The sequence below is a fragment of the Balaenoptera physalus genome, assembly GCF_965194825.1.
Source record: "Balaenoptera physalus genome assembly, chromosome: 3".
NCBI classification, from domain to species: Eukaryota; Metazoa; Chordata; class Mammalia; order Artiodactyla; family Balaenopteridae; genus Balaenoptera; species Balaenoptera physalus.
This window is the reverse complement of record NC_138890.1, coordinates 20,545,030-20,572,594: the sequence shown is the minus strand read 5'-3', so window position 1 is coordinate 20,572,594 and position 27,565 is coordinate 20,545,030. Positions and strand designations below refer to the sequence as shown.

The 27,565-nt window shown below is 57.2% G+C and overlaps 1 protein-coding gene across 12 annotated transcripts; it reads left to right on the top strand.

The window, feature by feature from the left end:
- Positions 1-2: 2 nt before the first annotated feature.
- Positions 3-27,464, top strand: GRK6 (G protein-coupled receptor kinase 6). 12 transcript variants are annotated; one of them, XM_082453483.1, is made up of 17 exons: positions 3-236; positions 3,940-4,035; positions 4,974-5,086; positions 5,205-5,282; positions 5,641-5,741; positions 6,077-6,169; positions 6,275-6,338; positions 6,472-6,605; positions 6,841-7,089; positions 7,890-7,927; positions 8,019-8,108; positions 9,110-9,318; positions 9,409-9,546; positions 13,448-13,585; positions 13,668-13,802; positions 18,150-18,370; positions 27,329-27,464. In XM_082453483.1, exons 1-16 carry the CDS (start codon positions 185-187, stop codon positions 18,321-18,323), a joined length of 1,902 nt encoding a protein of 633 aa, XP_082309609.1. In that variant the 5' UTR covers positions 3-184; the 3' UTR covers positions 18,324-18,370; positions 27,329-27,464. The 12 variants fall into 12 exon arrangements, 10 of the variants coding, with proteins under 10 accessions (XP_082309609.1, XP_082309617.1, XP_082309615.1 ...); XR_014261492.1 differs by lacking the exon at positions 18,150-18,370 and adding an exon at positions 14,453-14,726 and having other exon boundaries at positions 4-236; positions 27,329-27,450; XR_014261493.1 differs by lacking the exon at positions 27,329-27,464 and adding an exon at positions 14,453-14,726 and having other exon boundaries at positions 4-236; positions 18,150-18,277.
- Positions 27,465-27,565: the final 101 nt, after the last annotated feature.

Genomic DNA, 27,565 nt, shown 5'->3' with positions numbered 1-27,565 from the left:
CCGGGGTGGCCCCCGGGAGGCGGCGCAGAGTGCTCGGCGGGCGGCGGCGGCCGGTGAGGCCCGGGAGGCCGCGGCGCGGTCACTGCGAGCCGAGCCGAGCCGCGCCGATCGCCATCCGGCCCCGGCTCCCTCGAGCAATCCCGGCCGGTGGCGCGGCCCGGCGGGCCCGGCGGCGCCGCAGCCCATGGAGCTCGAGAACATCGTAGCGAACACGGTGCTACTCAAGGCCCGGGAAGGTGAGGCTGTTGGGTGCAGAGAACGCGGGCGCGCGGCCTCAGAGCTCGACCGGGCGCTTCAGCCGCCCCATCCCCTAGGGCAGCTCGCTCCGTGCCCCGCACCTCGCGCAGACACGAGCCCTTCCGGCCTGTGGTCCTCTTCCTCCGCACCTGCCCCCCGGGAGCTGGAGCCCAGCAAGGGGTGGGGGTCAGGCTGCCGCCCGCGCGGAGGGGGGGTGGGGTCGTGGTGAGAGGGTGAGAGAAGGAGAGAGGAAGGAAGAGAGGAAGGAAGAGGGAAGGGTGGGACCCCAGCCCTGGGAGAGCCTCTCTGAGCCCTCTCCCAGGTGAGAGGTAAGAAGATGCCCCAGGAAGGGGAAAGGGCAGCCCACACCGCACGTGCCCGGGCCCAGACTCCGGCGCCCAGCCTGGGCGGGCACAAAGTTGGTGCAGGGTAAAAGGTTTGGAAAATAAATTAACCGAGGCTCTGCCGTAGCACAGCCTATGCGAGGTGGGGAAACTGCTGGTCATATATGCTACCAGCATGACTGCCACTTGCTCGGTGCCTCAGGACACTGGGGACAGAGGTGAATGGGTCACAGTTTTTGCCCTCGGGACTAGTAGGGCATCTGGGCACAGAAAAAACTGGAAGCTGAGTTTTGAAGGAAGGGAGGCATGCCAGGCTAGTAGGACTGTTAAGAGCAAGACCTGGCAGAGGGAGCCTGTCTTGTGAACCTAGTGTTGCTGAGCTCCTCAGACATTACCAGGCACCTCCTCTATGAGGGTCCTGGGGATGCATAGGGACCAGACTTGGTCCTCATTGCCTTGTGGTCAGTCTGCCCCTCACCTGCCACTGTTCACCTCAGTAACATAATCACCGAACACCTACTCTGTGCCCTGTCGTGTCCAGGGTGCCAGGGACCAGCAGAGAAGAAGACACTTCTTTTTGGAACTCTAGAGCGGGGAGGTCAGGGCTCTTTGCTGGGCTTTCAGGCTGAAAAAGACATCTGCTTTGCCTTTCTGACCTATTTTACAGGTGGGAAACTGAGGCTTAGATCAGTGACTAGCCCTCAGGACACACAGTGAGACTGGTTGACTCACGCCTAGGACACAGGATGTCCCTAATGCAGTCTGTAGGAAACCCAGAGGAACCCCCAGCTGGCACAGCATCTGGTGCCCCCTGCCTGCCCAGTGCATGTTGACCCTGGGGAAGTGCTGCCTGGAAAGGGGCATGGCAGTCTGGGTCCTCAGTGCCCAGAGCCTTCCTTATCTCCTGTCCGTTATCGAGTCCTGGGGCTAGGCCTTCCTCCCAGCCTCTGGGGGCATCTGCCGATTCTGTTCTGCCTCGTCATCCAGCCATCCAGGGAGGAGGGGTGGGGAGAGCCTGGCCAGGCCTCCCTCCCTAGGGCTGTAGCCAGTTCAGGCCTCAGGCCTGCTGAGAACACTGCCTTGCCTGACCAGAGAGTGTGGGCACCTTCTGGGAGGCTTCCTCAGGCCATGGGTGAGGCATAGGGGGTTATGGCCAGACTGAGACCAATGCCTTCACTGGAGAATCCTTACTCCAACCTGGCTTTGTCCCTCTCACCTGGGTGGCTCTAGACAAGTCTCTTCTCTCTGAACTTCAGTAACTCTTTTTGTGGGATGGTTGAGGGTGGGACCTGAAAACTAAAGGAAATCCCAGTTGTCACTGAGTTCTGAACCCTGGTCTGTAGATTGAGTGCATTGGAATCCCTTCATGAGCTGGCTGACAGCTTGGACCCTGGGCCTTTGCCAGCTTCCCAAGTGATCTGAGGCCCTGAGTGATTTGGGATTGCATGTATTCAATTGACACCTGATACCAGGCATGTTTGGGGTGGGAGAAGAGCTTGGGTTGTGGTCCTAGGGAGCTGGGTTCGAATCCTGCCTCTGGGACCTCCAGGCTTCGTAAGCTTGGACCAATTGACTCCTCATTTCAGGGCCTCGGTTTTCTCATAAAATTGGGCCAGGTCTGGCAGAATTGCTATGAGGATGAAGTGGGACAACACTGAGGGTGTGAACCCTCACTTAGTCCTCCTTCCTTTCCCAGGCCCCCAGAGGCACAGGGAGGGGACCAGGCTGGGGTGGGGAGGAGCCCCACTGACTCTGGTGGCAGTTCCAGGACAGGATATTTGCATGTGACTCTGCTGCTGCCTTGATGTGGCCGGGAGGAGGGAGAGGAGGAAGTAAGTGATGGGGGTAGCGGGCGGATGGAGGTGTGGGGGAGGAGTTCCCCTTCTGGGGAGGCCTCGCCCTGGGTTGGGGGGTGGGGGTCTGTTGCTCACTCACAGTGGAGCAATGACTGTGGGGTATGCTGGGTGCAGGCTGCAGGAGGGCTGCTAGCAGGTTTCCCAGTGGGTACCCTACAACACTTCCTCTTCCAGGCAGCTTAGGTCAGGGAGCCTATTGGAGGACCCAGCCTTGCCCTCTCCCTAGACGGTGGCTCCTCCTGCACCACCTGCCTTCAGTCAGGCCAGATGGAAACAAGGCTGGGTAAACCATAGCGGAAACTGAGGCCAGGCAAGGGATAGTGGTGGCCTGAGGTTGCCATTGAGTTGTTGGAGCTGGGACCCACCTCTTGCCACAGCTCTACTGGGTACTGGACACAGACTCTCCTGGTCACCATCACAATACCTCTGGAGATGGCTCTGGACCTGAAGTACACATGGAGAAATTGAGGTTCCTAGAGAGCAAGTGATGGGCCTGAAGTGTAAAGTGGAGATTCAAACCCAGGTCTGTAAGATTCCAAGACTCAGGCTCCTTCCACCATTTTCAACCTCATGGCCCACAGGCCACATCTAGCTAGATCTCTAACATGTTTTATTTATTGGGCTGCAGTGGGTTTTTTAAAATATAGGAACCAATATTTCATGTAACAGTCCAGAGTCTCAGCTGATTTTGAAAAGTCAGAAGAGCTGGCCACACTGGGCCAGCATTCCTGCCTAGTAACAATCAAGCAGTCAGCCGTGGTTGTGCTGCAGCTGCCCCTGTTCGAAGCAGCACCCCAGGTCCAGTTCCCACACTCCTCACCACTCCCTGTTGTCTACCATCTGGCCCACATTTACTGTACCTGTCTGGCTCTGTAGGCATTTGAGCTGCTACCCTGGTCTCAGCAGCTACAGATGAGGGGTCAACTAGGTAAAATGAGGCAGGTAGCAGGACCAGGAAAGCAGGAGTAGGGATCCTGAGTGCCAACCCTCCTGCCACCACTTTGTTTGCATCTCTGATAGCTCTGATGCAGGGCCCCGTAATAGGGGCCTGGAGCCTACCTGGTGACCCAGGCTGCCCTCTGCCTCTGGCATCTCTCAGGCATGTCCCACATGTCCTGGAACATCTCCCTTCTGGGCCTTGACTTACACAGTTCCCACCACTATTGTGTCCTTCTCTTTCTTCACCTGGGAAACTCCTACCTGGTAGGAAGAAGCTGAGGCCTGCCAAAGCTACCTGGAAACCCCACTCTCCCCCAGTGGCCTGGCCTCATGCCCCTCTTGGCTCTTCCAGCCCAGAAACCCCTAGCAGGAGGGCCTAGGGGCCCATGTGTGTCCTGGAACCCAGCAAGGGCATGTTGCAGCATGCGGAAGGAAGGACCGAGGTGCCTCCCAGAGTGGACTGAGCCTAGGCTGGGCCCTGAAGGCCTCTGGACTGCACTGAGGGTGGAGGGGAGGCACGGCAGTGGCGGGACTCGAGACCCAGCACCTGTTTGCTTCCACAGGTGGTGGCGGGAATCGCAAAGGCAAAAGCAAGAAATGGCGTCAGATGCTGCAGTTCCCTCATATCAGCCAGTGCGAAGAGCTGCGGCTCAGCCTTGGTGAGGCCTGGGTAGAGACGGGGTGTTGGGTGGAGAGGTGAGAGGGTCCCGCTGGTGCCAGGGGGGCCTCCCCTGAGACCTTGCCTCAGGGTGGAGGGGCAGGGTTGGGGGTTTTGGGGAGCAGAGAAATTGAGGCCGCACCACCAACCCAGTTTCAGTTCCTGGGTTTGGGCTGGGTGGAGGGCAGAGAGCACACAGGACAGCAGCGGGTGGTTAGGGTAGGCGTGGGGAGGAGGACGGGGTCAGATTGGGGGCGATCTGAGGGAAGCAGCGGAAGGGAGGGCCAAGCCTCGGGCGAGCAGGGCTCTCAGGATGGAGCGGAGGGTGCTTCGGGGGCTGGAGTCAGCCCTCACACTGACTGCCCGGGAAGCCCCAGGCCTGTGCTCAGCCCCACCCAGCTGGCCCTGTGGGTGCCCAGCAAAACCTTGACAAGAAGGGCCTGGCCCCCTCTGAAGGCCTGCACGTGGGCTAGGAGTACACCATGGCTGCTTCCACCGCCGGGAAGGAGGCCTAGCCTTGAGCTCGCCGGAAGCCACAGCTTCCTCCCACACTTTCGCCAGGCAGGCAGCAGGTGTGGGCCGGGCCCAAGCCGGGCCGGAACCTCACAGACCGCACCCAACCCCAACTGTGACGTATGCAAGTGGTGTGAACCAGGAGACTGCGGCAGGAAGTGAGGACCCCGGCTCTGGAGCCACACTCCTGGCTGTGTGACCTTGGGCTACTTACTTATCCTCTCTGGGCCTCGGAGTCCCAAGCTATGATGGCAGTAACAGTAGTGCCACCTCAGTGCTGTGGTGAGGGTTCTAAAGGAGACAGTGGCCGCCATACTGCAGGGCTGGAAGCTGTTGTTAGGGCCCCGGGCCTGGTGGTGTGGACAGGAGTGCCCTGCCGACGGGCTCCAGGTCCAGAAATCCAACAGCTCCCACCCCTGCCTGCAGAGCGTGACTACCACAGCCTGTGCGAGCGGCAGCCCATCGGGCGCCTGCTGTTCCGAGAGTTCTGCGCCACGAGGCCCGAGCTGACCCGCTGCATTGCCTTCCTGGACGGGGTGGTGAGTGCAGCCCAGCCCAACACCAAGGGTGGGCAGAGGTCCCGGGCCACATGTGCCCCACCTCCCCACGCCTGTTGCTGTATCCAAACCCCAAGCTTCTCTGCCTCCCACCCCACAGACTGAGTATGAAGTGACCCCTGATGAGAAGCGGAAGGAGTGTGGGCGGCGGCTAATGCAGAATTTTCTGAGCCACACGGTGAGTGAGCACCGATGGAGGGATGATGGCAGCGGGTAGAGCTCAGTGATGGGGAGAGGATTGACCACAGCTCAGGCAGAGAGTGCCCTGGAGCTGCTCCAGGCTCACCAGGCAGCACTGTGGGCATGGAGCCCAGGAGGGTGGGCTGGGGCTCTGGGCCCTGCAGCCTGCCAGCAGCTCTGCTTCACCCTGCCTCAAGGGGAGCAGGAGAAACCAAGTTCAGCAACTGGGCAGGCTGGCGCACCACCGGCCCATAGCCACCCCAGCACAGGCCCGAGGTCTCTTGCCATCTCTGCCCTGGGAGTGGGTGGCTGGCCAAGGGAGCCCCTGCACTGACCTGTCTGTGGCTTGTCCCTAGGGTCCCGACCTCATCCCTGAGGTCCCCCGGCAACTGGTGACTAACTGTGCCCAGCGGCTGGAGCAGGGGCCCTGCAAAGACCTCTTCCAGGAGCTCACCCGGTAAGCCTCTCCCTGCCCATAGGCTGAGAATCGTGTCCTGACGAGGGGGCTTCTGTGGACCCAGAAGGCTGTGAACAGTTCAGCAGGTGGTGAGGGAGCTCAGCCTCTCACCCCAGCCTTGCGCCGGCTCTGTGACCTTGGGCAGGTTGCCTCCCCTCTCTGTAGCATCCTGGGCTTCAGCCGGGATGCATGTCTCCCACCTAGGTGGGTTAGCAAGAGGGTTGGCCGAGGATGCTGCCTTTCAGGCTGAGCATACACATAACAGGGGGCCTGGCCCATCAAGCCAAGAATTTGGGGTGTCAGGGGCTGACCAGTGGGCTGGGTCTTCTCGATAGGCTGACCCACGAGTACCTGAGTGTGGCCCCTTTTGCCGACTACCTCGACAGCATCTACTTCAACCGTTTCCTGCAGTGGAAGTGGCTGGAAAGGTGAGCTCCTTGAAGGCTGGGCCGGGCTGGGCCGGGTTGTGGGGGCTCTCACGGGCGTCAGGCCCCTGATCAGCTAGTGTTTGCTCCCCAACCCCTTGTCCACAGGCAGCCAGTGACCAAAAACACCTTCAGGCAGTACCGAGTCCTGGGCAAAGGTGGCTTTGGGGAGGTGAGTGGCCAGGCCAGAGCCCCAGCAGAGGTGGGGTAGGGTGGACCCTGACAAGCCCCTTCCCCCTTTGAGCCCCTGTACCCCCAGGAAGGGCACAGCTGGTCCCCATTTGCCCCATCTACCCTGGCTACAGGTGTGTGCCTGCCAGGTGCGGGCAACAGGCAAGATGTACGCCTGCAAGAAGCTGGAGAAGAAGCGGATCAAGAAGCGGAAAGGGGAGGCCATGGCCCTCAATGAGAAGCAGATCCTGGAGAAAGTGAACAGTAGGTTTGTAGTAAGTACAAACAGGAGACCCTTCCCTTTTCCCTGGCCACGCCTGCTCTCCCCACTCGCTGGACTAAGATCTCTTCCCTCCCACAGGCCCCCTCCAGGCACGACTGCCTCCCCTGCCCTCAGAGATGCCTGGGAAGGGTGGGTTTGGGGAATTGACACCTGGCCTAGGGAGCAGGCTGAGCCCCCAGGGAGTGGTACTAAGAAGGACTTTTCAGGCGGCTGGCACCAGCCCCGCCACCAGGTGGCCCACGGCCCCTGCTTCAGGGCTCGGGCCCTCTTGGTCACAGGTGAGCTTGGCCTACGCCTATGAGACCAAGGACGCGCTGTGCCTGGTGCTGACGCTGATGAACGGAGGCGACCTCAAGTTCCACATCTACCACATGGGCCAGGCTGGCTTCCCCGAGGCTCGGGCCGTCTTCTACGCGGCGGAGATCTGCTGTGGCCTGGAGGACCTGCACCGGGAACGCATTGTGTACAGGTGCAGGGGTGTGGCCCTCCTTGCCAGGGACCGCAACTGGGCTTGGGTCGAGGCTGCAGAGAGATGTTGGTGTGCTGGGGCTGTCACTGCAGGCACAAGTCTGTCTGGGCTCTGGCTGGGGGCTCCACACTCACCCACACTAGGCAGACTTGAGAGGCTCAGAACCCAGGCTCTGGGGTCTGGTTGACCATGTGTGAATCCCGGCATTGTCACCCCTCTCTCACTCTGTGACCTTGGCCACTCAGCTTCCTGCTCACAACACCATTTTCTTTCCTGGGAAGCAAAGACTATAATTCCTGCCTCTCAGGTTGTTGTAGGGAATGAATGAGATAATGCTGTAAAGTACATAGAACTCGGTAGTGGAGAGCTCCTCTTACTACTGTTACTGGTGATGATTTCATTTGAGCCTCACAACAGCCCCATGAGGAGATGGGTGAGTAGCCTCGTTTGACAGATGGAAAAGGTAGAGTCAGCCACCAGAGTGGAGGGAGAGCGGAAGCCCCTTGACACTAGGGGTGAACAAATCTGCTGGTGACGTCTGGGAGGCTTCCCTCTGAGTGGGAACTGCCTTCCACTTGCGTAGCGAGTCCCAGGAGTCCTGGCTGCACAGATCCTTCATATGCTCCCTCAGGTTGGGGCTGCTGCCAGGGAAGGCAGGGCTGTCAGTCCTCTGGCAACAAAAGGCTCCCACACCTTGCTGCACATCCCATCCCAGGGAGTGAGCGAGCTAGGAGGGGGTGGCCCTGTCTGGCTGCTGGGCAAACTGAGCAGCCTCTGATCCTGCCCTTCTCTCCCCACAGGGACCTAAAGCCAGAGAACATCCTACTAGATGACCACGGTGGGTGAGGGGCCACAAAGGGTGGGAGAGGCATGGGGGAGGTCTGGCCCACCTGCCTAACGGGCCTCCCTGCTTCTCCACCCACATTCAGGTCACATACGCATCTCCGACCTGGGGCTGGCTGTGCATGTACCTGAGGGCCAGACGATCAAAGGCCGTGTGGGCACTGTGGGCTACATGGGTGAGTCTCCCTTCCCCCTGGCCCACCAGCCTCCTGGGCCCTCTCTCTGTCTTGGGCCCAGTCCCCACTACCTCTGTTGGGAAGTCTCCTGTACCTCAGGGAATAGAAAGAGTTGATGTTCTTCTTTTATAGATGAGGAGACCAGGACTCAGCCAGGGCCTCACACACTGTGAATCCACAGCGTTCACTCACTACATATTCATTGAGCTCGTCCTACTGGCTGCGCCTACAGGTGGCTACCAGTGAAAGACAAGAGCCTCATACCTGTTTCCACGGCCCCGGTCCTCCACTCCCGAGACCTGCCCATGCTAGAAGTAGGAGTGCCCATCTGTGGCGGAGGCCAAGATGTGGCCCCAAATTCCCCTTGGGACCACGTGACACAGTAGACAGAGCTCCAGCTATGGGCTCCACCTCTTCCTTGTTATGTGTCCTCGGGCCAGACATTCTGCTTCTCCCAGCCTCACTTTCCCTGACTGTAAAGTGATCATCACCTACCCCCAGGGTTGCCTTGAAGATGAAAAGAGGCAGTAGAGGCAAAAATCCCTACCTGCCTGTCCTGGCAGGCAGTAGGTATCCAGCAAATGAGTTGCTGTCTTCTTTCCTCTCTTTGATATTAAATCTAGAGGTTGCAAACTGGCAGCCACACTAGGCCTAATTTGGCCTCCATCTGTGTTTAAATCAAATTGTTTTTCAAACAAGTTGAATTGATCGCCAACATTTGATAACCCAGACAGCTTCATGTTAAAAATACGGATTTCTGACTTCTCTTGAAAAATCAGAAGACGTGGCCCCCTGCAGGGCCGTAGCACCTCCGTTTGATGGGATGTGTGCTCTCCTACTCACCTCAGTCCCCACCGGGCTGCTGATGGTGCCTGCCTGGCTGGTACCAGTGGGTGTTTGAGCTGGTTACCCCACCTTGACATGCATGCTGGGCATTCCTGGGGCCCCGGGGCTCAATTCCGCCTCCTGCCCCGTCTTAACTCCTGTGCTGTCCCTCCCAGCCCCAGAGGTGGTGAAGAACGAACGGTACACATTCAGCCCGGACTGGTGGGCGCTAGGCTGCCTCCTGTACGAGATGATCGCAGGCCAGTCACCCTTCCAGCAGAGAAAAAAGAAGATCAAGCGGGAGGAGGTGGAGCGGCTGGTAAAGGAGGTGCCCGAGGAGTACCCCGAGCACTTTTCCCCGCAGGCCCGCTCACTCTGTTCCCAGGTACAGCAGGCAGCAGGAGGCCCAACCGGCCAGGGCTGGGGCTGGGGCCGCCTCTCCCGGGGCTACCCTGACCACCCTGCCTTGCCGTAGCTCCTCTGCAAGGACCCTGCCGAGCGCCTGGGGTGTGGGGGGGCCGGTGCCCGCGAGGTGAAGGAGCATCCCCTCTTCAAGAAGCTGAACTTCAAGCGGTTGGGAGCCGGCATGCTAGAACCACCCTTCAAGCCTGACGTGAGTGCCCCCACTCCTGCCGAGGACAGGGCCAAGCCCTGGCTGGAGGGCAGGGGTGGGCGGGAAGGGTTGGGGGCTATTGGAGGATTGGTTGGGACACCCTCATTGCAAGTGTTAGAAAACGCAAGTGGGTTAACCAACAAAACAGAATTCACTGGGCTCAGAAAAATGAAAAGCTGTGGGAGAGGCCTTGCTTTTGGCCTGCCCGATCCAGGGCTCCAACAATGTTGCGGGAATTCCGTCTTCCTCTCTCTCCCCACTACTGGTCAGTGTGCAGGCTTCTCTTTCAGGCAGCTGTCCCCAGGGTGTGGCAGGCCTACATCTTAACAGCTCAGCCACCCTGGAAGACAGAGTGCCTCTTGCCCAATAATTTCAAAAGAAGTCCTAAAAGGAAAAAAAAACGCCTGAGGCTGACGCTCATTGCCTGATTGCCCAGAGGCCCCTCAGCAGCCACACCTGGATCCTATACCCACTTGAGCCACTGCCAGTGGTGGGAGATCAGTTTCCCAAAGGAAAACTAAGATGCCTTGCCAGCAGGGGAAAGGGCCATTGGGCTGGCAAAACATCTGCTGCCCACTACACCTGGCAAGGCTGACCTCCCATCTGGGAGCAGGACACTCCCCTCTGCAGAGTCTCACTCATTTACTGAGCATCTCAGTGGGTCAGGCATCCTCCTGGCAGAAACATCCTCGAGTCATCAAATTCTAAGTGGCAGAAGCCCAACTCAAACTTAACGCCCAACATGGAGCTTATTGGTTCATTTGGCCAGAAAGTCCCAGAGTAGGGCCAATGTCAGGGTTTCATACCGTGTTGTCAGGACTCCATCTCTCGGCTCTGCTGCAGCCTGTTGACTGTTCTCCCACTGAATTCAGGCTTCTCTGTATAAAGTCATAGGGAAGGTTCTGATTGGCCAATATTAGGTCATGTGCTTGCCCCCCTCTCATGTGTAAGAGAACTGGGACCTGTGATTGACAGTTCACCAGGAACACGGGGGAGGAAGGTAGGTGATGGGCAGGCCAGGTTGGTGGCTGTCAACCATGCACGTGATTGTTGACACACTCAACAAATATCTGAGTGCCCATATGTGCCAAACCTCAGAATTAATACAGTCAACAGGACCCAGTCCTCCCTTCATGTTCTAGTGAGAAGACAGAAAAATAAACCAGTAAGTGAGAAAGGAGTGGTGGAGGGGTGGGAGTATTTCTAGACAGGATGGTCTCTGAGGAGCTGATGGTTAAGTAGAAGCCTAAAATAATATGTGAAGGACAGAGCTGTACCAGGATTTGGGGCGTGAGCATTCCAGGGAGAAGGAGCAGCCAGGCGTTGAGATCCTGGTGCAGGGACCAGCCTTGAGAGGTGGAACAGCAGTGGAGGCCAGTGTGGCTGGCGTGAGCATGTGCAGGGAATGTGGAGCAGGAATATGAGGTGGGGGTGTGGGCCATAGAGCAGGGGAGCAGGAGCGGGAGTGGGAGGCCAGCTAGGGGGCTGCTGCCTCTGCAGGACTGCATCTTGTAGGTGGGTCTCACCAGCAACCCACGGTTTTAGCCTTGCTGTGGGCAGTTGAACTAAGAGCCTGACTTCCGGCAGCCTGCCTCAGGGCTGGCCCTGCCACTCAAGTTTACTCCTCCTTCCCTGCACATCAACCTTGAAAATCAGTGCCCTGGAATTTAACTTTTTTAGAAGCAGCAGATGAAAAATGTGCTTGATGATGATATAGTTTTTAACAGCTTTATTGAGTTCACATACCATACAACTCACTCCTTTAAAGGATATAATTAAATGGCTTTTAGCATAGTCAGGTTGTGCGACCATCACCGCAATCAATTTTAGAACATTTTCATCACCCCTCCCCCCAAAGTACCCCATACTCATTAGCAGTCATTCCCCATTCTCCCCTCCCCTGGCCCTTGGCATCCACTAATCGACTTTTTGTGTGTGTGTGTCTGCGTTGTGTCTTCATTGCTGTGCGCGGGCTTTCTCTAGTTGCGGCGAGTGGGAGCTACTCTTCATGCGGGGCACGGGCTTCTCATTGCGGTGGCTTCTCTTGTTGCGGAGCACAGGCTCTAGGCATGCAGGCTTCAGTAGTTGTGGCTCGCGGGCTCTAGAGTGCAGGCTCAGTAGTTGTGGTGCATGGGCTTAGTTGCTCCACAGCGTGTGGGATCTTCCCGGAACAGGGATCGAACCCGTGTCCCCTGCATTGGCAGGCAGATTCTTAACCGCTGCACCACCAGGGAAGTCCCTACTAATCTACTTTATGTCTCTCTATATTTGCCTATTCTGGACATTTCATATTAATGGGATTATATAATATGTGGTCCTTTGTGACTGGCTTTTTGCACTTTGCATAATGTTTTCAAGGTTCACCGATGTTGTAGCATTTACTGGTCCTGCATTCCTTTTTTATGACTGAATAATATTCCATTGTATGAATATGCCACATTTTGTTTGTTCATCAGTTGATTGACATTAGGGTTGTTTCCACTTTGGGGCTATGACGAATAATGCTGTTTTGAGCATTCACATACAAGTTTTTGTGGGGACATATGTTTTCATTTCTCTGGGACATACACCTAGAAGTTGAATGCTGGCTCATATGGTAACGCTATGTTTAACCTTTTGGGGAACTGCCAGACTTTTCCAAAAAGCAGGTGTATGATTTTACATGATGATATTTTGACATCCTTAACAGTAGGACTTAGAAAAAAATGTAACGATGAAAAAAGAAGTGGCCTTCTGGAGTGAGGTGGGCTCCTGGCAGAGGGCTGGGGGTGCAGGGAGGTGGGAGGAATGTTCTAATCCTTTGGTTGGCTGTGAAACAGAAGGGGATGGAATATGCCATTGTACGTCCCAGGACAGAGGACCTATCAGCTCCAGGCCCCCGCATGGGGTACCCAGCTGAGATTCAGTCTGCGCTGCCCTCACCAGTTGCACGTAGACAGCTGTATACAGGTGGAGGGGGGTGCCTGTTACTGATTCCGTATGGCACTGTGGGGGCTGGTTGGCCACCGTGGGTCAGCTCTGCAGCCTTGTCAGGCAGTGAGCAGTGAGGGATAATGAGCCCCAGTTTAGAGGGGAACTTGGGCCTCAGAGAGAAGGGACTGCCATGCTCAGGAAGTGCATGGGGCATTTGTGTTTTGTTTTGTTTTGGAAGTATAGTAGATTTACAATGTTGTGTATTAGTTTCTGGTGTACAGCAAAGTGATTCAGATATATATATGTACGGGTGTATATATGTGTATATATATGTGTGTATATGTGTATATACAGATATGTGTATATGTGTGTATTCTTTTTCAGATTCTTTTCCATTGTAGTTTATTACAAGGAATTGAATATGGTTCCCTGCGCTATACAGTAGGACCGTGATGTTTATCTATTTTATATATTGTAAAATATATCTGCTAATCCCAAACTCCTTATTTATCCTCCCCCCTTCCTCTTTGATAACCATGAGTTTGTTTTCTATGTCTGTGAGTCTGTTTCTGTTTTGTAAGTAAGTTCATTTGTATCATTTTTTTAGGTTCCACATATAAGTGATGTCATGTTAAATATATTTGTCTTTTAACGACTTACTTCACTTGGTATGATAATCTCTGGGTCCATCCATGTTGCTGCAAATGGCATTATTTCATTCTTTTTTATGGCTGAGTAATATTCCACTGTACATTATTTATATACATGTGCCACATCTTCTTTACCCATTCATCTGTGGATGGACACTTAGGTTGCTTCCATGTCATGGCCATTGTAAATAGGGCTGCTGTGAACACTGGGGGCACCTGCAAACCAGGAAGCTGCAAGGGTCAGGGCAAACCCAGCCCCAGCTCAGGGTTGAGCTGCCCTCCTGTCGAGGAGGGGTGTGTGTGGTGTTCCTGTCTAACCACTGCCTCTGTCCCCCCAGCCCCAGGCCATTTACTGCAAGGACGTTCTGGACATCGAACAGTTCTCCACAGTTAAGGGTGTAGAGCTGGAGGCCACTGACCAGGACTTCTACCAGAAATTTGCCACGGGCAGTGTGTCCATCCCCTGGCAGAACGAGGTGGGGGCCTGCCCAGCTGATAGGGTGGGCTCCAGAGGGGCACCCTTGGGGGCAGTACTCACAGCTGCCTGTTCTGCGGCAGATGGTGGAGACCGAGTGCTTCCAGGAGCTGAATGTCTTCGGGCTGGATGGCTCAGTTCCCCCAGACCTGGACTGGAAGGGCCAGCCGCCTGCACCCCCAAAGAAGGGACTGCTGCAGAGGCTCTTCAGTCGCCAGGTAACCCCCAGCAGTGTCCTGCCTGGGTCCCCTGCCTGGCTCCAGGGGACGGTGGATGGGAGGCAGAGCCGGTGCCTGCGTGCACGGGGAGTAGGCATCCTCCAGCCGTGTCAGCGGTGCCCAGGGTCTCTGGCCTCATTCCCGCCTGTCCCCCACCCCCGGCTGGGCTCACGGCCTCTTTTCTCTTTCCAGAGGTGAGCAGTGTGGGCTCCCCATGGGTTGGCCTTGCTGCCCGGCCTTGGGGAGCCACAGACAGCCCTTCCATGGCAGAGGCGAGATGTGGGCGAAAGAAGTCTGGTGCCCGCTCCCTACCTCCCCCTCCCCACTGCTTCCGTGCCCAGCACCTGCAAGCTGCTAGCCTTGCTTAGCCATCTGTCTCCCCATGCCCTGCCTCCACCGGCCCCAGGGGAGAGGGCCCTGGCAGAGCCTGGGATCCACCTGGTCCTCCTTACTTCAGCCTGTTGCCAGCAGCCTCTGCACTGATGTACACACATGTCTGGCCTGAGCTGCTGCTCTGGGCCCCTCGTGGGGAGCCCCCTCCTTGGAGCACGGAGCTCCTGGTCTGCCCGGGCAGGGCCGGCCCAGGTGACAGCCCTGGTGGCTAACTGCGCCCGCTCTGCCTCTCTCCCTCCGTGTCTTCCCTGCCCTCCAGGACTGCTGTGGGAACTGCAGCGACAGTGAGGAAGAGCTTCCCGCCCGCCTCGAGCTCCCCACCCGCCTCTAGCCCCCAGCCTGAGGCCCCGCTGGGCGGTTGGCGGTAGCAGCTACTCCGAGCGCTGTTTACAGTTTTGCACAGTGGTCTTCCCCATTGTCCACTCAAGTTGTGGCCTGGGGAACACAGCCGGAGCTGTCCCCAGTGCCCTCTGCCCCTCAGCCCCTGGTCTGGCTGAGTTTGGCAAGGCCTGGACTGTCCCTGGGACAAAGGTGCGTCCCTTCAGCTCTTGTCTGTGGAGCTCGGGGCTTTCTGTATTTATGTCTTTGTACGAATGTATATAGCAACCAGAGCGTTCTTAAGACCCACCCTGGAGCCGGCACAGGGGCTGCTGCCACACTCCAGGCACCTCAGGCCCAGCTCAGATGGGCGAGGTTGGGCCAGGCCAGGCCCCTGGGCCCCCAGCACTGTGCTTGCCACCGCCGACCTCCGAGTGAGACTCGTGCCTGCCCCTGCCGCCCTGGGCTTAGGCCGCCACCTCGGGCCCAATACTGTCCCTTCTCAGCACTTGTCAGAGCTGAATCTGGGACCTCTGTGTCCCCTAGGCCTGTGCCAAAGTGTGACCAGAGATTGGGCTGACCCTGGGATCCCTCAGTCCACTGCCCAGGCTGTCCCAGATGGGTCTGCCTCTGCCTTCCAGCTCCCAGGTCACCTCGTCCCTTGTGCTGGGCCCTGTCCTGAAGACACCTCGTGCAGAAACACCCCAGCCCAGGCCAGGGGAAGGGTAGGGGTGGGGGTATCCCTGGCCAACCGTCAAACATTCCAGACTCCCCTCATAACAGACACATGTGCCCAGCAATAATCCACCCCTCCCTGTGTGTGCCTGTGGGGTGTGTGTGTGTGTGTGTGTCTGTGTGTGTGTGTGTGTGAAGGGGGCAGGCGAGGCTGTGGGCCTGCGCCCTGGGCCCCAGCCCTGGCCCTTCCCCGACTGTGATGGCCATCCTGGTCCCAGTGTTAGGGTAGCGTGGGATTACAGGGTCCCAGTTTTTCCATATTTAAAGCCAAGTTTTATTACCCATTTTGTCCAATATAAGCTGCCACATGTCTCTGTGTGAATACAGTCCGAGCACAAACCTGGCCAGCTGCCCCTGCCTGCCTCTTTCTTGCCCCTGGTGGTCCAGGGGTCTTCCTGCTTCCCTGGCCGTGCTGGAAGTGGAAAGGGATTGGAAGTGAGGATAGTGGGGGCTGCCCTTCCAGCAAGGCCCAAGGGCCCCCAGGGCCGATCTTGGGGTAGCCTCTCCAGGCAGCCAGGTTTTGGTGGCCTTTGGGCCCAGCAGCCTCCTCAACAGGTTGAGGCCTGAGAGAAGAAGCCTTGGGTCCCCACTAGGTATGTGTCTGGCTCTGGAACCACTAGGGTGTGGGCCTGTGCTGGAGAGACGGGCTCAGCTGGCAGTATCCCCTCCGAGGCCAAGGTGGCCTGGCCGCCGTTTGTGGGTTTGGAGCGGCCTGGGGAGTAAGGTGGGAGCTGCTGTTAGGAACACCTGCCCAGTCTGTCTTACCTGGACACCTGCCAGTTAGGAACACCTGCCCAGTCTGTCTTAACCTGGACACCTGCTGTGTGATTTGCCCAGGGCCAGTACACGTGTGTTAGAGCCATTCCTCTGCTTTGCCTTTGAAGCAGGAAATGTGGCTGGGCAGAGACAGACACTGGTGACGCTGGAAGTTAGGCTGTGGCAGAGGTGGGTGGAGACCAGCCATGTGGCCATCAGGGAGGATTCTCTGAAGGTAGCAGTTGAGCCAGGTCTTGAAGGAGACATTCACCTGGGGGACAGAGGAAGTTGGGGAGCATTCCACCTGTGCAGAGACTTGGGAGTGGCAGCCTGTTGACCACAAGTCTGTCCCGGACTTCACAAATCTGTTCCTGGTCTGTAGCATCCCAGTGGCCCCAGCCCCCCAGGGATGCTCTGTAACCACCATAAGTGTTTGTTCCTTGCCTCTGGGCTGGGTACCCAGTGCCACAGAGGCCACATGAGCTTTGCAGTTGGATAGCTCTGGGTTCAAGTGCCAGCCTGGCCACTTGCCAAGCTGCCTTTGCATAGGCCCTTCCCTTGTCTGGAACCCTGGGTGTGATACCCATCGCCTCACCGGGCATCTATGAGAATCCAATTAAGTAGCCAGTCACCCCCTTGAGCCCCTGGGTCACTGGCAGGACTCTTGCCTGTTGGGGGTATGTGGGTGCTGGGGGTCAGGCTGATGGCTATCTTAAGGACAAGTCAAGGTTCCAAGTACCAACTTCGAAGGGGCCTCTGGTGGTGGCCTAGCTCTTGGTATGTGGAGAGCGCACCGCTGCTTCTATTGACTTGAGGGAAACGGGGTAGGGAGAGGGCCTTGCCTAGGTCTTCCAGCTGGTGAGCGGCCATTGCAGGGTGGAGAGGAAGCCAGCTGAAGATGAAGACGCTGGAGGTGAGAGGTTGGGGCCTGAGGTGCTCCAGGCTCTGTTGTGGGCGGTGGGGAGAGATAGGTATTAGTGTGCAGAGGCCACAGCCCAGCTCTGGGCAGGTGTGCGAGGGTAAATGAGTGCCAGGTTGCCGGGTGGGTCCAGACCTCCCACCAGACTCCCCTTAGGCTAGGTAGGAACTTCTTGGCTAGGGTTCAACCCACCTTAAAGTTCTTGCCACAGTGGATGCTTGGCAGAGAACACTCCCAGAATTCACTTCTTAACAAGCCTTGCCCAAGTTCACCTCCTCCCCATCCAGCCCTATGGTAAGAGCTGGGGGACCCAGATGGAGATGAGGCCCCTGCCAGCTTCGAGCTCTGTCTGGTAGGCAAGCAGATGTGGGGACAGTGGGACCCAGTGTGATCAGCACTGTAGCAGAGATGATGCTGGGACTGGGGGCCAACACCAAACGGGAGGCCCCTTGCCACAAAGGTGTCAAGTTGGTACCCTCCAGGATACAGAATCAGATGTTCCCAGGGGAGGAGACGGATGGTCTAGAGCCTCTAGTGGTTTAGGATGGCTGAACATGGGGTAGTGGCTGGAGCGGAGGTCAGTGAGACTCTGCCATCCTGGGCTTTGAAAGCTGTGTTAGGATGCGGGGTCTCATCTGGAAGGTGGGGAAGTCCTGAAGGGTTTTTTAGGTGGTTGTGTCAGGGTGTCTGCCTAGCATGTACAAAAGCACCCCATGTTTCCTTTGGGTAGACTCCCCTCAGTCCTTTTGGTTTATATGAGACTGGGCTTGCACCCCCTGCATACACATATACCTAGAGCATGTGACCCAGGTTGGGCTGTTAGGAATCTTTGGTTGCAAGTGACAGAGCTGTCCTATAGCTAACTTAGAAAGTGTTAAAGGGATATGGAGGGGCTTCCCTGGTTGCGCAGTGGTTGAGAATCCGCCTGCCAATGCAGGAGACACGGATTCGAGCCCTGGTCTGGGAAGATCCCACATGCCGTGGAGCAACTGAGCCTGTGCTCTAGAGCCTGCAAGCTACAACTACTGAGCCCGCGTGCCACAATTACTGAAGCCCGTGAGCCTAGAGCCCACGCTCCGCAGCAAGAGAAGCCACCGCAATGAGAAGCTCATGCACCACAATGAAGAGTAGCCCCCACTCACTGCAACTAGAGAAAAGCCCGCGCGCAGCAACGAAGACCCAATGCAGCCAAAAATTAATTAATTAATTAATTTTTTTAAAAAAAGGGTTTGGAGGAGCTGAGATGGGAAGAACCAGAACTGAGGCAGCTCATCAAGGCACAACCTCCAGAAGCAAAAATGCTACAGCCATGTTTGTGTCTCTGCACCACTGAGCTCCAGATCCAAGGAATCCAAATGACCAGGCTGGGAACCTGCCCACTGTACACCGGGGGCAACTAATGGGGTGAAATGAGTCCCCCAATGAAATCAGGGTGCTCAAAGAAAAGGTAACGGATACTGGGTGTCTGAACACATATCCCTTCCCCCATACCTGGATTGGATCACCTATGGGCACTTGGCCAAAATGAATCCAAAAAGAGCCTAGGGGGTTGCTAGAACTCTTGGGGAAGAATTGGGGTTCTCAGTTCCTCTGGGGATGGGTGGCTTGTGCCTAGAGCTGTGGGGTCATCCTCACCACCATCTGGGGGCAAATTTGCCTGAAAATAATGCAAACAGAAGAGAACTGAGTGGAGAGAACAGATAAATGCCTCATTCCATTGCTGGAACACAATTGTGATCACAGCTAAAATCTACCCCTGGACTTCCCAGTTACATGAGCCAAATGCCTTTGAGCTCAAGCCTATTTGTTTTGAGGTTTTGTCACTTGGAACCCAAAATGTCCCAGCCAACATGATGGTGGAGGATGTTTTTGGAAGACCACCCTAAGCATGGTGGAGAATTTGGACTGGAAACAAAGAACCCAATTAAGAGGCTGATGGACAGTCAGGTTCAGACTCAGCCTAGGTAGCGGGGCCCTCACTAGAGCTCACCTCTGTTCCCTGGGGATGAGCAGGGTCCATGAAAGCCAGGGCTATGGATCCAGCACTAGGTTTTCCCTGTGCTACTTCTTACTGGACATGTGGTAGTGTGTGCTGGGAACACAGTGGGAAGGGCCGTGAGTTGGGAGTGGGCTATGTATTTGTGAGTTGGAGCCACATTGGGGTGCCTGCCTGCTCCAGCCCCTGCCTACTGCGTGTGTGCGGTGCCTGTCAGGATGTGGCCAGGGCCTGGACATGTGTGCGTTCTCCGGGTTGAGGTAGGTAGGTAGGTAGGTGTGTGTGTGTGTGTGTGTGTGTGTTCGTTCTCCATCTCAGCTCCTTGGCTGAGCATCCTGTGTGCTCGGCCGACGACGGTGTGCACCGGGTCTGCTAGCGTCTGCCGGGTCCGGACAGCCTGTTGCCAGGAGCTGTGCGGCGTGGCGTGGGCATTCCCTGTGCAGGGTGAACCCAGCGCCCTGCCTGCCGAGTCTCGGTGCGGCAGGTGGGTGCCGGGTCCTCAGCCTTTCGCTCCCAGGACAGCATCCTCGGCGGCGAGTGACTGGGGGTGGGGGCCCTCTGCCGGCGGCCGCGCGCGCGCACGCCGGCCTCGGTACGCGCCGTGTACGCGCCCGTGCGCGCGCCCCGCGGCTCCAGCCCAGCTCTCGGAGCCGCCTTCGCTGCCACAGTCCGCTCCCTGGGGCCGCCGCCGCCTACCCTGGGTCGCGGGGTCCGTCCGCGGGGCCCGTGCCGCTCGCCCCGAGCCAGGAGGACGAGCTCGAGGAGGATGCCTGGGCCCGTGAGTACCGCGGCGGCGGGCCGGTCAGGTCCGGAGCGCGGGCGGAAGATGGTCCCGGGGCTGAGCCCCTCCCCGCGGGCGGCTCCGCGCCCTGGCCCCGGGTCGCCGCCCCGGACCCCCGCCACGGCCAGCCCCTCCCCCAGCCCACACCGGAGGAAGGGAGGGAGGGAGGGAGAGAGAGGAAAGGCGCCAGTGAGCCAAGAAGCGGGAGCAGGGCGCAAGCCGCCGCCGGTTCGCTTGGAAACGGTTGCCACAGCAACCGGGTTGCGCTCCCCGGCAACGCGGCTGCAGGGCGGCGACCCCCCATCCCCGCCCCCACGAGGGCCCGAAGCCCCGGGGGACTCTCCCTCTCGCGGTGGGGGGAACTCCGACCCTCTGGCCCGTCTGGGTGTGCCTGCCTCCACAGCCGTCGAGGGTGGGGGTGGGGGGCGAGCGGCCCCGTGGGCAGCAGCTGGCTCCCACGTGGCTGCAGTCGTCGCAGCAGGGCTCCTGGGGTGGCAGCAAACGTGGGGGCGGGCCAGCCCCTGGGCCAGCCACAGGAGGAGGAGGCATGGGTCCGGGGTCTGTGCCCGTCACCCCAAACCCAAACCCCCCACCACCACCCCCCGCCAGCGAAATGGCCTGACCCGAGTTGGGTGCCCCAAAGGCGATGGTCCCTACCAGGGGAAAGGAAAGACTCTCGCATCCCTCCTCCTTACGGCCAGAGCATGTGCCAGACCGTGGCTTGGGCCCGCAGTGGGTCTCTGCTCCTCTTCTCAAGCCATCATTCTCCGGGAAGGGGTGGAAGGAGCGTGGGCAGTAGCAGAGGAAAGGACACTGCTGACCCAGGGAAGCTGAAGCCCAGGCCAAATAGGAGCACCCGGCCCCCTGTCTGGATCACAAGTGTCCCTTTCTTGTCTGAGCACAAAGCCCAGACTGTGCTGGGTGGCATGCAGGTTGGCCGGCAGGCAGGCCAGCGCCACATGGAGATGTCCTGTCTTCCAGGGGAGCTCCTCTGAGAGGAGAATGACCGCTGAGTCAGAGGAAATGACCTCTGGCTCCCCTCCCAACCTCCCCTCAGTGGATAGCGTGCTGGGGGAGAGAAATGGCCCTCCTGCCAGCTCTCCCGGGCCTGACTCAGCAGATGCCAGCCCCAACCGCAGGCCTCGGACCCAACATCCCAGTGACCACAACCACCCTTGGGTTTCCTTTCCCATCCAGGGAGGTCTCCTGGGTACCAGAGGTGACCATTACCTGGTCATTTGAGGCCTTGACACAGATGCCCTTAGATGGGTGGTATCCTAAGTCAGGCCTGAGTCTCCCACAGGCAGGAGTGCCTTTGGAATTACTCACAGGCTCCTTTCATTCTGTTCCTGCTCTGTGTGAGACCTGTGTTGAGCACTCTGCATCCATGATCTCCTAGTCCTTACAACATTGTGCAAGGTAAGTTTATTATCCCCATTTTAGAGATGATGACTCCAAGGCTCAGGGAGGTAAAGTGACTTGCCCAAGGTTGCGCAACTAATAAGTGGTAGAGCTAGGTTTCCAGTGCAGGTTTCTCTGCTGGCATGGCCCCTCTCTGCTATGGTATTGCTACATACTATCTCTTGTGAGCCAGGCAGAAAAGAACTGTAGAGCCTTCTAGCGGAGCATTCTTAACCTTCTTCTGCATTCCTCCGGTGAGGAAATTCCCTATGTCTTTTAGGCCTTGGTACACCTTTCCTTCTTCCAGCAAAATCAGCCAGATTCTTGCCCCCAGATGCTCTATAGGACCGTGCTACGGCTGGGTTGCCTCCTTTCCTCCCTCCTTCCATTTTCTCTCTCTGAGGGAAGCTGAGCAGTGAGGGCTACCTCAGTCCCCTGGGAACTCCCAAGGCCCTATTCCTTGGTTTGTGGGCTCTGTGGCCTGGTCAGCTTGCAGCCCTGGCTGTAGCAGAAGGAATTTAGCAATGATGGGCCCATGCACTGCTGGCCCCTATGGGTGTTCAGTCTAGCTCAGGGGTTAGAAACCCAAATGCCTCCAAGGCCCAGGTGGATTAGGGCACTAATCAGCTGCAGTCTATGTCACCATCTGAGAATGTGGACTTGGTATGACGAGGTTGTCCAGTTTTCAAGTTGACCCAGAAATTTATGTAAAATCTCCTGGTTTTTAAATGTTGGCAACTAATCATATTTTTAAAAAATGATTATGGGCCAACAAAACATGTCCATGAACTGTGTCCAGCCTGAGAGTCACAAGGCTGAGATCTCTAGTCCATGGGAAAGTGATGGCAGTTTTTGCTAGACCATCTCCAGGCTTGTGTAGATGTAGTGCCATGGGCCAGTTTCCACATTTGAGCCTCTTGAGGCTGCAAGGTGCTGGCATTTGGTTTGTCAAGCGCAGCTGTATATGCTGGTGTATTTTCACATCCCCCATCAGTTCTGCTCCTACCTTGGCACTGCCAGGCAGGCCTCATCGTCTCTATCATACAGGTGAAGAAACTTCAGCTCAGGCATGGGAATAGCCGGGATGGGATTACACAGTCCGGGCAGGGCATAAGCAGGATTTGAACCCAGGGATCCCTGCTCAGTGCTCTGCGTGTTCACCAGGCTGCCCCTCAAAAGAGGGTACAATCACCTCTGCTCCACTCCCCCACCCCCGAGGTGTGGCCAACTCCCTTGGAGGGGCAGATCTGAGTACGATAGACACCAACCCACTAGGGCCCCAATCTCTGTTGTCCTGTTTGCAGTTTCGCAAGCCCTGGGTTCCTGGCATTGTGCCGAGGTTGGATCACAGAGATGCTGCCTGCAGGTGAGGGTGTCAAGCCAGTACCTTGGCCTCGCTGGAAATGAGGTTATGGCCAGCTCCACACCTGGCCGACTGTGGCAGCTGGGACAGTTGCCATCATCTCTCTCTGGCTTCAGTTCATTTGTCTTGGTGTGGGAGGAGTGTAAAAATGTCACCAGTGCCTCCCTAAAATGGCCTTCCTGCCAGGACAGTGGGCTTTACAGTCCCCTGGATTTCATAAGCCCGCAGGCGATGTGGGCCTGAACTGGCCCCAGCTCCCTGCCTGTAGAGTGGGGATGGCAGCAGCTCCCTCCTCGCTGAGGTAATGAATCTAGAGAGGTTAGCAGGGGGCTTGGCACGTGCAGGGCACGCAGGACAGGTGACTGGTCACCTTTCCTACCCCACCCTCATTCCACACACCATACTCTCCTCCTTCTCTCCTCTGTCCCCTGGCCTGAATGCCTGTTCCTTCACTTGACCAGCAACTCTGGTGTCACATCCAGGGCTTCCCCTTGTGACCCAGAGCCCCTGTTGCCTGGGATTCCTTCTTTCCACTCCAGAGCCCCTGGTACACATCTCCACATAGACTTTTCCTTTTATTCACGTAGACGTATGCATCCTCAGCTTGCTTATAAACCTCCCTGTGAAGGCTGAGAGCTGCTTTCTCAGTGACATTTTGGTGAATGGCCAACATTTCCCAGGAATGAACTAGATGCAGACCTAGCTCTTGAGGTATTCCTTGTCAGACAGCTAAAAGACCAAACAGGTAACTGGACACCTCCAGTTACTCCTTCAACAAGTGGTTTTTGAGCTACCGTACGCCAGATGATCAAGGCAGATGCAGCCCTCGTGTTGGACACAGGCCACTACAGAACACTGTGATTGATATCGTTGGTCTTCTCATCCAGCCCTGCAGGGTGAGGTAGCTGGAGGCTGACATGTCCAGGGAGGTAACAGGTGAGGCCAACAGGTGAGGCTGAGGAGCACGCGCTGGGGCGAGAGCAGCGAGGCTGTGTAGCAGCTGGGTTCAGGGGCGGGCCAGGGGGAAATGGACAGTGTGGAGAGTGGCAGGCCAGGCAGAAGCACAGCGTGGAAGTAGAGAGAGTGGTGGCAAGCACGGTAATGGGGGCCCAGGTGAGAGATGACAGTGACCTGACCCAGCCAGCTGCAGTGGGGGGACAAAAGGAAGTGGACAGATGAAGACACACTACACTGAGGGTTAAAAACAACAGGATTTGGCAGATGGTGTAAACGGTGGGCCCTTTGCTGAGATAAAAGACCCAGCAGCAGATCTTTGGGGTCTAAGGTTAGGGTGCCGGGGTTCTCCATACAGAGGAGTAATGTGGGAGGTGCCCACAGCAGTGCACCAGGCCCTAGAGTAAGAGATCTGTGTGACCTTGGGGGTCATTTAATCTCTCTGAGCCAAGTGTTCTCATCTGTCAAATGGGCAGAATGCTCACCTAGTTTATAGGGTGACTGAGAGAACTCTCTGTGGCGTCCAGCCTGGGGGCACACACCTCTGCACCCCCAGCTCCGAAACTGTGGACAGCAGTGCTCATGTTTGTTGGGCATCTCCAAGCCCTTTGTATGGATTAGCTCACTCTTCTCCACAGCCACTGATGAGGAAACTGAGACAACATGTCACCCCCCAGCTCTCACTCCCATCCCCTGCTGTGCTCCCAGTGAGTGTGTGGCCTAAGGAAACCCTACAAAGTGATATACTCACAAACTCCACAAATAAACCAAGATGGAATCCTGAAAAATGTCCAAATAACCCGCAAAAAGGTAAGAAAAGAGAATAAGGAAACAAACAGAAAACAAATCATAAAACGGCAGACTTAAGGATGAGTCTGGCCAAAGGCTCCTCTCCCAGCACACAGTTGGAGTTGGTATTTACTAGGGACCAGGCATGTGTCTGAAGGGGATGGGGAAGGTGAGTGGCTGTGAGCAAGAGGCAGGGTCTGAGTTTGAAGGGCGCCCCAGACCCGGACAGGAGCATGCACAGGTGTGAAGGGATAAAGGAACAGCCCTTTGGAAAGGCTTTGAGAAGCTTGGCTTGGTCAGGAAGAGCACTTGGAAAAGCCTGAATTAATTCCTTGACATTTATATATTGGGCAACTACTGTGGATTAGATGAGATGTTACTGAGCAACTCCTGTGGACCAGACACAGGGCAGGAGGGAGGTTCAGGCAGGATTCCTGCCCTCTGGGCCTGTTGGAGCACCAGGGTGAAGCAGCAGCCCAGGAGGCATTGTCCCACCCCACCCCCCCACCGCCAAACTGGGCATTGGAGCCAGTGTGGGGTCAGAGGGCCAGCTCAGCTGTGAGACCTTAGGCAGACTTCCTCTCTCAGACCCACAGTGGCCAAGTCTGCAAAATTCAGCAATAGTTCCTGCCTCTCAGCTGGAGTTTAGCTAAATTAGAAATAAAAATACCCACCAAGGCCTGTCTACTGTGTGTCAGGCCTTGTTCTAGGCCCCTTCCACACAGAATCTTATGTGATCTTCAACACCGCCTTCTCACTGGGGGTCATGCCCATTTGATAGATGAGACAGGCTGAGAGGCGACAGTGGCACCCAGTGGGTCTTGGGTGTGGCCTGTCCCAGTCCTCCTAATGCCCAGCGAGCTGAGCTGGACCCCTCAGGGCACAGTCCCTGTCCTTTGTTCCTTGTTAACCCTAGAGCTGCCATTCTGTCTCTCCTTCACCCTGTAGCCTTTCCCACTCTTGAGCTGAGGGCTGGTTGCCAGAAGCATCAAGTTTTGGTGGGAAGGAGTAGGAAGGCGCGTTCTGGCTACAGGCTGGCCAGCCTGGCCAGTGTCCCCACGACTGCCAAATCTCCTGTACTGAGTGCTCACGTGCATTTATTTACATCTCACTCATCACTTAGGGGAAAGTGTTTCAACACAGACTTTGGATTCACACTCAGGCTAAATCCTAGCTCTTCCCCTTATTAGCTGTGTGACCCAGGGCAAGTCACTTCCTTCTCTAAGCCTGTCTCATCCATCAAATGGACACGACCCCCAGTGAGAAGGTGGTGTTGAAGATTGCATTAGATTACTCTGCATGAAAGGGGCCTAGAATGAGGCTTCACACAGTAGACAATCCTTGGCAGGTATTTTTATTTCTAATTCAGCTAAACTCCATCACCTCCAGCCCCAGAAGTGCTTTCCTGACCCAGAGCTGTTCCTACTTTGCAGGCCAAGGAGCCCCCTAGTTAGGGCCAGCTTCCTCAGAGCACTCCTGAAAATTCCTGTGGGCTCAGGAAAAGGAGAATAACAGATTTAATTAACTCCCAGTGACTGGCAGCATCGTGTTTTTATCTGGGCTGCGTCGCCATGGCAGCCTCATGGTGGGGTTGTCGAGGGGGCGGGTGGAGCTATTGTTCCTGCCATTGTCTGTTCTGGAACACAGGCCCAGGAGAAAGGGACTGGCACGGGCACCAATGGCACATGGCACAAAGCAGTCACGGAGTCAGAAAGGAGCCATCTGGGGGAGAAGTGTGGGGTGGCCCGTGTGGCCTGGCTTCCCCCCAGCTTGCTCTCAGACCACTCTAAGTCAACTTAACGTGGGGTCCCCAGCTTGGGGCTCAGGCCCACTGTGGCCCCCAGAGCTGAATGCATGTGTGCCTTGGTTGGGCATGCTGAGGATGGGGGGTCCATGGGGCTCCTGGAAGAGACCCACAAAGTAGCTCAAGCAGCAGCACTCTCCCACCCCAGGCTAGGGTTTTGTGGCCAGGCTTGGGTTCAAATTATGGAACCGTCAACTGCCATCCACACAGCTAATTGTGTAAAATCTGTAAAACAGGAATAATTTGTTACCCCAAAGGGTTGTATGTGAAAGACCCTGGGTATAAGGCAGTCAGGAAGGGGTCATTCCTGTTCTGAGGGGGTGGTGAACAGTCGCCTGTCCCTCCTCAGTCAGGGCTCCCTCCTACATACCTCTTAGGATGCAAGGTTCCCCTCTCAACCCTGGCTGTGGAGAGGAGATGGAACTAGAGGTGCCCATCTGGAGTGATGTGGAACCAGGTGGTACCGATTACTTGAGCTAGTTTTCCTACCCTCTGCAGAGAGGGAAAGGAATTGGGGGAAGAGACATGGCGGCCTGGAGCTAGAAGGGCAGGGCCAAGTGGGGCTGCGCATGGGTAGGAGGCTGAGGACGCGGAGACGGAGCTGGGATTCAGCGAGCGGAGGCGCCTAGAGTAAAGGAAAAGAGGGAACGGCCCACGCTCGGCGGCGCGTTGGGCTCAGACAAAGACAGGCTGGTAGCACGCAGTAGCCGCGGGAACCACCCGCCCGATCCCTCCCTACAAGAGCTGAGACAACCAGGAAGCCGCGGTGCGGTCCGGAATGTTCCACGCTTTGTACATCCAGGGTTGGGAGCGGATACAAGGCCTAGGGCGCCAGGGGCTGCCAGGTGTGTATACATAGGGCTGAACCTGGGCACCGGCGGGCTGCTTGTGGGGCCTAGGATGTGGACCACCTTTTCTCCGCCGCAAAACAACCGCGCCATGGCTCCCCTTCAGCGCCCTGGGAGTCTGCCTATGGGCCTCTCAAGCCCTTTCGGAGCTGGGGTACCCTGCACCCCGGGGATGCGGATGGTAAATCTCCCGTCCTCACTGAGGCCGAACCTGGCCTTCACGCGCCCCCTGCTGGCCTGTCTGGAGTCACCTCGGCTGGGAGGCGGCGGCGGCCGGGTCTCAGATACGGGAAAGCCCTACGGGGGAAACCTCGGAGCGTGACGTCATCCCGGTGACGTCACCGGGCCCCGCGGAGTGCGGAGGTTCCGCAGAGGAGGCTTCCCCGGGATTGCGCAGGGCACCGGCGCGGGCAGGGAAGTCGTCCGGGGCTACAGCGCGCCTTCACTGCGCCCTGTGTCTGTCCCACAGGTCCCGCGCGGCCCCGGGTGAGGCCCGCCAGCGTGCCTGCCGGCGCCATGGGAAGGAGCGGGCGCCGCTGCTGCTGCCTCCTGCCTGCGCGCGCACGACTTGAACCCAGCTGCGGGCAGCCCCCGGCCGCGGGTCCCCGAGTGACGCTGGCGGCATCTGGGAGCTTGGCGCGGGCCCGGGGCCACGTCGAGGAGCCCATTGTCCAGTGAAACAGCCGAGGACCCGCCGCCCGCGCCG

Excerpts from the sequence above, each read along its gene's own strand:
- GRK6 (XM_082453483.1), top strand. The coding sequence starts at position 185 with ATGGAGCTCGAGAACATCGTAGCGAACACGGTGCTACTCAAGGCCCGG. Across the intron at positions 7,090-7,889 it reads CGGGAACGCATTGTGTACAG|GGACCTAAAGCCAGAGAACA; the intron begins GTGCAGGGGTGT and ends CTCTCCCCACAG. Across the intron at positions 13,586-13,667 it reads CCATCCCCTGGCAGAACGAG|ATGGTGGAGACCGAGTGCTT; the intron begins GTGGGGGCCTGC and ends GTTCTGCGGCAG.